Source organism: Montipora capricornis, chromosome 2, assembly GCF_036669925.1.
Source record: "Montipora capricornis isolate CH-2021 chromosome 2, ASM3666992v2, whole genome shotgun sequence".
Taxonomy (NCBI): Eukaryota; Metazoa; Cnidaria; class Anthozoa; order Scleractinia; family Acroporidae; genus Montipora; species Montipora capricornis.
This window is the reverse complement of record NC_090884.1, coordinates 4,979,168-4,988,407: the sequence shown is the minus strand read 5'-3', so window position 1 is coordinate 4,988,407 and position 9,240 is coordinate 4,979,168. Positions and strand designations below refer to the sequence as shown.

The 9,240-nt window shown below is 37.2% G+C and overlaps 2 protein-coding genes across 3 annotated transcripts in view; one reads left to right on the top strand and one right to left on the bottom strand.

The window, feature by feature from the left end:
- Positions 1 to 2,935, bottom strand: part of LOC138038559 (elongation factor-like GTPase 1) — a 26,835-nt gene extending 23,900 nt beyond the window's left edge. For both annotated transcript variants that reach the window (XM_068884503.1, XM_068884504.1), the window contains exons 1-4: positions 2,729 to 2,935; positions 2,553 to 2,620; positions 1,359 to 1,443; positions 934 to 995 (exon numbers count right to left, since the gene is read on the bottom strand). In XM_068884503.1, the coding sequence (XP_068740604.1) occupies positions 934 to 995; positions 1,359 to 1,443; positions 2,553 to 2,620; positions 2,729 to 2,819 (306 nt within the window). In that variant the 5' untranslated portion in view covers positions 2,820 to 2,935. The remainder of the gene's footprint in view (positions 1 to 933; positions 996 to 1,358; positions 1,444 to 2,552; positions 2,621 to 2,728) is intronic.
- Positions 2,936 to 2,983: 48 nt separating this feature from the next.
- LOC138038557 (proteasome subunit alpha type-4-like) lies at positions 2,984 to 8,076 on the top strand. Its single transcript, XM_068884501.1, has 8 exons — positions 2,984 to 3,028; positions 3,306 to 3,348; positions 3,943 to 4,105; positions 4,350 to 4,427; positions 4,533 to 4,621; positions 5,517 to 5,647; positions 7,356 to 7,479; positions 7,898 to 8,076. The coding sequence occupies exons 1-8, from the start codon at positions 3,026 to 3,028 to the stop codon at positions 8,032 to 8,034; spliced, it is 768 nt and encodes a 255-aa protein (XP_068740602.1). The 5' UTR covers positions 2,984 to 3,025; the 3' UTR covers positions 8,035 to 8,076.
- Positions 8,077 to 9,240: the final 1,164 nt, after the last annotated feature.

Below are 9,240 nucleotides of genomic sequence, written 5' to 3'. Positions count from 1 at the left end.
GATATAGACCTCTTTCATAATGGCGGACAAATAAAGTATTCTTTTGTTTTAATGCTAATTAAGCCTTTCTAGCCTTGCTAGGATGAATAAATACACAAGAGTGTAAATGTGGTTGCCATTTATTAAAGTGGTCTATTGTCACTTGTTCAGAGAGTAAATACCAGTGCATATGCTGTTTGACCACTTTGTGTGGCTGAATACTCTCCCCTATAAATAAAAAAACATTCTTTCATACACATATTGAACATGTTGAACATGTTGGACGTTCGCGCGAAAATTTTTCAACATTGATTTTTTTCTGAAACTTTTGCCACTGTAAGATGATGAGTTACTTATGTCAGAAATGTAAAAAAAATGAGGGGTCACCGACTTCGTTTTGGAGAGAAAATTCCCTGGAAAAACACCCAAAATCGGGCTTCGTTAGCGAATAAGGCCAGTGTCTGTAAACCCAAATATATTGCAATTAAATCTTTGAAGTGAAATCTTCTCTGCCAAATATTGTTTAAGTGGACTTATTAAGTGAATTTAGTCAACTGGTGAGGGTTCTTAAGGATCAAGTTCGCATTTAGCGACCACAGTTTCACGAGCCTTGCCGACGCAAGATGGCAGGATTTGATGTCCCGTGAGCAGAAAGCTTGAAATTTTTTTAACTTCCCACATTGATTTTTTGTTCATTTTTGCACAACGTGGAGATAATAGTAAATAAAATCCGTTTCTGGAAAGAAAAATTGGGGTCACCGAACGTCCAAGACCGTTAAATCCAGGCAAAGCTATAGCAATGGCCTTTTGCCCTACCATTTCTCATTTTATTACTTAGCGCGCGCGCTCGTGTATGACGTGGCGTGTGCATTTGCGTGCGCAGTAAGGATGCGCAGAAACAATTGGCGCGAACGTCCTTAAATAACATGTAGGATGAAAAAACATGTGACTTGCCTCACTGGAGAAGTCCACATGACCAGGGGAATCAATAAGGTTAACTATGTATTCTTCTTCATCTACAACAGAAAAAAAAAATGAATGCGTGTGAAGAATATTATCAATTTAAGGAAAAAGGAAAAGGGACCATTCCTCCTATAAATCCAGATAAATTAAGATTGGAAATTTGGAAAAGGTGGGCATTTTTCAGGAGAAAGGATGATACAGACTCTGGGATCAAACTTACACATACACTGTACACGTACAATAGTTTGCAGTGCCAACCTTGCTCTCCAATACTGTTTGAGATACAGAATTGTAAATATCTTCATATGCTCAAGCTTACGCAGGGTCAGATCAAAAGTTGACCCTCATATTCTTGTGTATTCAAAATATTTTCGGATGCAAGTCAATGCCCTGAAACTATCAAAATTAAAACATACCTTTAGTGAAAAGCAAAGATATTGCACTTGACTTCATTGTAATCCCTCTAAGTTGCTCATCTTCTCGACTATCCATGTACCTCAGCTAAACAAGAAGAAAGGAAAACAAGTACAGCTCTGGTACTCACTAGCAAATATGAACCCATTTCAAGCGTCAAGGTCTGAATGGCACTTGTAATAATGTTATTAATAATAAACATTGTGTCAGGCTGTGGTATTACTCTATGTTCCAAGACCACAGATGCCTCTTGTAGCCAAATTTAGCAGAGATGTCTTCTACCAGTATGTGCTTTCAGTCCAATCTACAATCATAGACAAAACCGTTGGGAAGGTCAGCACTTTTGACGTCTTCTTTGCTTCTCTGGCCACTCCCCTGATTGAATGTTGTGCAAGACTGAATGGCTTTAGTGGGAAATTGTTGTGTTATCTTCCAAAATTGAATAGGGGGAGGAAGGGGGGGGGGGGGGCTGTATGAGAGAGGGAGAAACTATTTCTTTTGCGCTTTAACAGAAGCAGGTTGAAATACAGCTTTCAGGTGCGGTTCATTTACATAACCTTCCCAACTACTTTAGTCTATGATTGTAATTGAGATGCACCATTCCTAATTCTTTCTTTAAGACTGTAAGAAAAGTTGATTAGGTCAGCCAGTTTGTTCATTTGTCTCTCTCTAAATCACCAACTGAAGGAGCAAGGAAAACCTTAATGTGGGCTTATTTTGGTTATAATATGCCCAGTAAAGTTTAGAGTCTTTCTTACATTTGTATAGAACTTTTCCCACTGAAATATTATGGGAATAAAAAGGAAAAATTTAGCGCTCTATTCTCCTACTGTATTCTGGGTCAGCTGAATCCTTTATCTTTTTATAAGCACATTGGCTGACAAATACTTTGTCAAGCTTTAGAATCTTCTGTCTTTGCAATAAACTTGGACAGAATCGTCTTTTTTTCATACATTGTTCTATGCAATATATATACACCAAGATGGTAGCTTTATTACAAGAAGGACGGGGGGCACGGGGGGGGAGGTCAAAGAAGATAATGTGTGTTAGAGAAGCTTTTAGATATCAGCTCAATGTTCAGTCAATTTTTACCACGCTGTACTCGACCCAATACAATTGAAAACCAAATTTAATGATATTTATCAAGCTTCATATTTTTTCATTCTTTGTCAAAATCACATAAATTTTTGTCTCACTTTGCCAGCCAAACGCTGAGAAATGATCCCATTGCTTGCGACAAGGGCATCGGCTATTGTCGTTTTTCCTACCAGAGAAAAAAAAGAAACCTTGAAATTGAGAACCAAACTAAATTATCCTAGATGTGTGAATGACACGAAATTGTTGCAAAAAATAATATTTTTGATTCACTTACCGTGATCAACATGTGCTAATATACAAATATTTCTTATGTTTTTCGGATTTTTCTGAAGTTCAGAAAGATGCTGAGGTGTTGTGATCTTCATAATTTTTTTCTATTGCTAAACTATCCCAAGAAACAGAGATTTTTCTACAGGACAAATTTTTATCAAACACGATGTTTCGCCGTCTTCGCCATGTTGTGGTGCAATCCCGAATCCGCAAGCCAGCAGCGGCTGCCTGAACAGAGGATGAGCAGAACTAATTGGTTCCAGTCTCTCAACCCCACAACGTGCACTGTCATTCTTTCAAAATGGTGAGTAAATCAAATTGTTTTTGCCCATCTTTTTCGTTATTAAGTGCCAAGAACACTCGCTGATAACTATCAAAGGGAATCAAGATGCTACTGTCTCACTTCTTGCTGTCAAAATCGAGGAACGAAATTTCTGTCTTCGTCCATCTTTTAACCTGTTGTGTTGGAGTTTTTTCCTCCACATTTTTTTATTGGGTTTTCCAATTTTTATGTAGTTTTGTTAGTTTGTGTTCATGTTATTTCTTTTTAACTGACTTTTTACATTGTTTTTTGCTCTTAGTCCCGGCGTTATGATACGAGAACAACGATTTTCTCGCCTGAAGGTAGTAAACAAAATCCTCCATGTTCACTGACACCTCTGGGATAACCAGCACTTTTCATTAATTAACTCTCCAATAGACTCTAATGAAAAAAGAAAAAAAAATCAGGGAAACAGTACGAAAATCAATGCTGACAATAACTGTATCAGACCCCTTATCAAATTTAGATGTTTTGGCACCCCAGGTCAAAACCTCAAATTTATAATGTCATTATTAATAGGGAGGTGTGTCAAAGTGCTGATTTGTTAGGGAGTTTATTGGTAAAGTTTTTATTTGAGAGTGGGTATTCACTAAATCATATGCAGTATGCAGCGTACAACCCAGTGGTGACTGCTGCAGCCGTGTTAGGGGTATCACAAGAAGGTGTTCCTTGACCAATGAGCTGTAATGTAGGGGAGGCAATTTACAGGTTATCCCCCTCCTGGAAAGTCAAGCATGGGAGACCCACTACAGAAATAACATCTGGAAAAGAAAAGCATATGTCTCTTTTTCTGAAATTTCCAATGGCGGAATGGACAAGAAAACTGATGCTGTGTCATTAAACGGTTTCTGTGACCTATTCAGAGTGAAAACATATTTTACTGTCTTTTTTATCAGGGCGACTATATCAGGTGGAGTATGCCATGGAGGCAGTTGGTCATGCTGGTATTTGTCTTGGAGTTTTAGCTAACGATGGTATTGTACTGGCTGCTGAGCGGCGAAACACAAATAAACTTCTTGATGAAGTGTTTGCTTCAGAAAAGATTTATAAACTACATGAGTAAGTCCTTTGGGTTTTAAGTAAAGAACATAAAATTTAAAATAAACACACTGGCAGCATCAATAATTGCTGATACTTGTTACTTCATGCATATCATGCACATCATTCTGTCACAGGCTCCATATTGAAAACTGCTGTATGCAGGCCAATTATTATTTTGTTATGAAATCTCTTGTGTGAGCTGCTTTGTTGGTTCTTTCAATTTGTAATAATATTAGTAATAACGAGTTTTGTCTTATTCCAGTGACTTGGCCTGCAGTGTGGCTGGTATAACATCTGATGCAAATGTGCTGACAAATCAACTTAGACTGATTGCTCAAAGGTTGTACTGTAAATTTGGCTTTGTTGCATTTAGTAAACTTATTAATGTTTTTTCAAATCATTTTTGTGTCATTGAATTTTCTGATAAAATGATGTTTTTCTTTAGATATTTATTACAATTTCAAGAGGCAATTCCTTGTGAGCAGCTTGTCAGTTCTCTGTGTGACGTTAAACAGGCCTACACACAGTTTGGTGGTAAGTTTAAAGACGAATACCTGTAGCTTACCACATACTAGTTGGCTCACCAGTTGCCTTATCAGGTGCAGTATCAGATTTCCATTTTTAAAGAGGTTACAAATTCACCTTCAGATGGACCAACATTCTCTTTTACAGTTCAATGCACCTTACCATGGCCACCTAACAAAGTTTTTTAAAACTTATATGCCAATCAGGGAGTGGGAATTTGATTGACAGTCACCCCTCCTTGCAAAGCTCACACAGTTGTTAGTTGAACACCGTTACATGGGTTGTTGATTTGATGTCAAATGTGAATGTTTGTTGGGTGGCCACGGTAAGGAGCGTTGCACTTTAAAAACATTGCTATTTTAGTATTCAATTATTGTTTGCTTGTAAATTAGCCCTTTTTGCCTAGTTCTTAATTAATTAAAGTGCCCCTTAAACCCCAAAAGATTTTTTTTGCTAAAATGAATCTTTGCACCTGTTTGAAACGCATTGCAGCTATTTTTTCCTTTTTCTTAACAAATCCTGCTATTTTATAGGCTTTGAAAGTTGCGAAAATCCAAGCATCTTTTGTTCACAACTGAGTCAGAATGGGAGTGGGTCTATTTCTGATGTGACGTCACAATCTACTTTGCATGCATTTTTACAAAGAGTTAATGCAGTGTAAATCAGTTTGTGATGTCAAATCAGGAATAGACCCACCCCCCTTCTGCCTTGGATTTCGAAGCCTATAAAATGGCAGGATTTGTTAGAAAAATGAAAAAATGGCTGCAATGCGTTTCAAACAGTTGCAAAGATTAATTTTAGCGACTGACTGTTGTGTTAACTCCATTGCTGCAGTGTCACGTGAGTAAAATCTAAAATGTTGAAAAAGTGAAAACCCTGTATCTCTGTTATGATTTTTTTGCAGGCCTAAGGCCTTTTGGTGTTTCTATTCTTTATATGGGATGGGATAAACACTATGGCTTTCAGTTGTACCAGAGTGATCCCAGTGGAAATTACAGTGGTTGGAAGGCAACATGCATTGGAAATAACAGTGTGGTGAGTGTTGAGAAGTCATATGGCGTTAGCTGGCACAAAAGGGTAGAAGTTGAGTACAGTAAAAACCCGCGTACGGGAACCTAACATTTAAGAACCTGTTAGGCTAAAATTTCATTTTTAAGCACCCTTCACATAAGAACCATTTTAGGCTAAAATCCTAAAACAGGTTCTTATTTTCAAAAAAAAAAAAAATATATATATATAGATGTACCACATGTGCGGGACATTCGGGATGGTTTTATAAGCTTAACCTCCCTCCCAAACATCAGCACTGCACTGATGAGGCCCAGAAGACCGAAACAGTACTGTCTGCAGTTAGTTATATATATATATATATATATATATCAGTGGACATTTTTAAAGAGAAACTTTGACATTTTATTGTGTTATGTTGTTGGGTATGCAAGATTAAAAGACAATTATAGTGAAGGTTACAGTACTATAGGTTTGATTGTAACAGAATCAGATTGGACATTAACCTAGTTAGCCTAACTTTACACTAAATACCATTTTATATAAGAACCTGTTTAGGGTAACTCGGAAAAACCTAGGTTCTTATACTCGGGTTTTTACTGTATTGTTATTTAACGTGAGCATAGCATTTTTCAGTGATGGGTGGCTTCTGGACGGGAGTGCTGCTCTTCATTTATGTTACCAAGCCTAATGTCTTAACGTTTACGGATATCATTTTGCTTGAAAATAATTATGATTTAAGTGAAAAACTTGCCTAGTCCACTTCCCATGACCATCTGTACCTACAAACACCTTCCCTTAAAATCCTCTGTAAATTTACATGTATCCATACATTTGCATGAATTTCTTAAATTTGGAAAGCACTTTTGCAATATAATTAACAATTATAATTTCCATGAGCGCGTGTTGGATATGAGATGGTAAATAGCCAACGAGGCGCGTAGCGCCGACTTGGCTGTAACCACTCTCATATCCAACAAGCGCGAATGGAATAATTGTTTTATTAAATTCCTTAAACTCCAAAAGTTTAGAAGTACGAAATACGAGCGAAAAAAGCGAGAAAATCTTAGCGAAATCGAAAAAAGTTGATGAAGATGCGATGTTGTGTAATACCTCGTGGTCAGACAGACGCAGGCTCATCACAAAAACATTTCTTACCTTTTTGCGTATCTCTAAGCTTCGAAAGTGATCCAAACTTTCCACAAAAACGTTTTTCTTTTGCTTTATACCGAAAGAAATTTCGCTTTCTGGCGTAAACGTTTTTAGTTTAGCAACGCTAAGCGCAATCATTTACCATATAAGGTCAAACTAAGGTATATGAGCCGATAACCGAGATTGAGTGAACCAATCAGAGCACGAGAATTGCATTATCCGAGGTTGAGAATTTAATAAGTATTATTATTATTATTACATTACTGTAGAGTTGTTTGAGTTTGCATTGGTGAGCTTGGTGATTGCTTAAGAAATCTTGGAACACTTGGAAGAGACAAATAAAATAAAAAATAAAATAATAAAATAATGTTATTATTACGAGGGAATTGCATTTTCCCATATTAAGCATCAATAATCAATTATTGCATTATACAGTACCTTCTGAACCTAATTATTGGTGGATTTCGTTGTCCAGATCTGGCACAAAGTCAGTTATCTTAATTTGGCCTTGGGTTTATGTTGCTCGATTGAACACAGCTCTGTTAAAAAGTAAATGTGCCTGTAATCCTTCTCTGTTCATTAGGCTGCAGTATCCATGCTAAAGCAGGAGTACAAAGATGACGAAATGACATTAAAGGATGCACTGAAGCTGGCTGTCAAAGTTCTTGATAAGACTCTTGACATAACTAAATTGACTCCTGATAAGGGTAGGTTAAATAAAATTTATTCAGTTGCGGTACTATTCAATTTAACCTGTTGAACAACAATTAAAGCTGCCCCCAGCTGTTGTTTAGGTATCTGATTCAGTGCATCTCTAGAGCATTCATCTCATCTGTGGCATGGTTGAATGGGCTTTCTGAAGAGTTTTTCTAGTTTAATTAATAGAGTGTTTTTACCCTGCCCCTTACTCAGAAATGTTGCTAAGCGTCGGCTGATCACCGGCTGAATTTTGGCTGTCGATCGAAGCGACTGAGAAGATCGCAAAATTAATTATTCTCTACAAAGTTTAAAAGTCATTTGACGTGTTAACAAAAAGAAACCTAAAATAATATCTGTTAGTATATGGAATTATCACTAGAATTTATCAAAATGTATTTCTGTCTTTTATTTTTAATCTCTTTCTAGTTGAATTTTCCACCTTGACTCGGGAGAATGGCAAAACCAGAATCAAGATTCTTGGAGAGACAGAAGTAGAGGCACTGATCAAAGAACATGAAGAAGTGAAAGCAGAAGAAGCAAAGCAAACAGCAGCAAAGAAATAGACTGGACTTTTTTTAAATTAAAAAACAAATAGAAAGAAAAAACACTATCCTTTTAGTGCTTTCTGGGAGAACATGATTTTAATATTCATACAGTCGTAGTGACTCCCTGGGTGCTGTAGGATTTTCTTGTGTATTCTGTACCTTACTTTTGACCAATGGAAGACCTCTATGCCTGGAAACATAGTTCTGTCAAAACGTTGCAGCAAAAGTTTTTGAGGAATATGTATGTGGTCCACATTTTCTCCAAAGAACTGTAGCGGGAGGAATGCAAAAATAGGGAGAAGGAAGGTAACTTTTAGCTGAAGGAAAGATATAATGGCATTTTTTATTATACCGAGTGGGTTCCTGTGGTGTAGTGGTCAGTGTGATGGACTCCTGGCCCCTCCACGGTAACAGTTTCAAGGCCTGAGTCTGTAGCCATGTTTTTTTATTTGGAAAAGAAACTTGGCCCCACCCTCCCTCCCCCCAAGTCTCTCTCCACCCAGGTGTGTGAATGGGCATTGGTAACAAACTGCTGCAATGGACCAGATGGAGTGCTTGACGATGCCCTCAGTGGCTTCATCCTACTCGAAACTGGAATGCCTTCTGGTTCTGTGAGCCATAGCCATAGCAGTTTTTGTGTGACTTACCTCACGTTTGATTACATTATTAAAGGGGCTAGGTCACGCTATTTTAGGTAATTTTGTTTAACTTTGTTAATTATGAGCTCTAAACGTCAAATTGGCAGAGCAAGAGTCTTTCATTTGCAAAATCACGGCCACATAACAACTGAGAATGATTTTCCAGCTTTGTAAATGACATTTTGATATAGACTGATATAAATATTTGAAAAAAAGTGGGCCGACGTTTTTCAAATTTACCCAAATTCAATCCATTTCAATCATCTACAGTGTTGTCCATCCATGTCCCTTCTTGGCTTCCCTGTGTTTTGTTAGAGTTCTTCTATAGTTTTGAACAGTTATTTTGATATTTTAGTTAATTCTATGACCATTTGATCAGTGCTGAAATTGCCTAAAATTGCGTGGCCTAGCCCCTTTAAGGAAACAGTCCAGATAAGAATGATAGCAACAATGGCAGCGAAAATGTTGGAATTCAATTGGAATGCAAAAAGGTGATAACTTTACTCTTGTCTGTACTTACTTCTGATTGGCTTAAACAGCACAAGTTAACAAAACTTCATAAAGCAGTATTATATTCATCCTTACT

What these genes read in the sequence shown, in the direction of transcription:
- LOC138038557 (XM_068884501.1), top strand. An exon ending in AAGATTTATAAACTACATGA is followed by an intron (nt 4,106 to 4,349) that starts GTAAGTCCTTTG and finishes GTCTTATTCCAG; the next exon opens with TGACTTGGCCTGCAGTGTGG. An exon ending in TAAATTGACTCCTGATAAGG is followed by an intron (nt 7,480 to 7,897) that starts GTAGGTTAAATA and finishes ATCTCTTTCTAG; the next exon opens with TTGAATTTTCCACCTTGACT.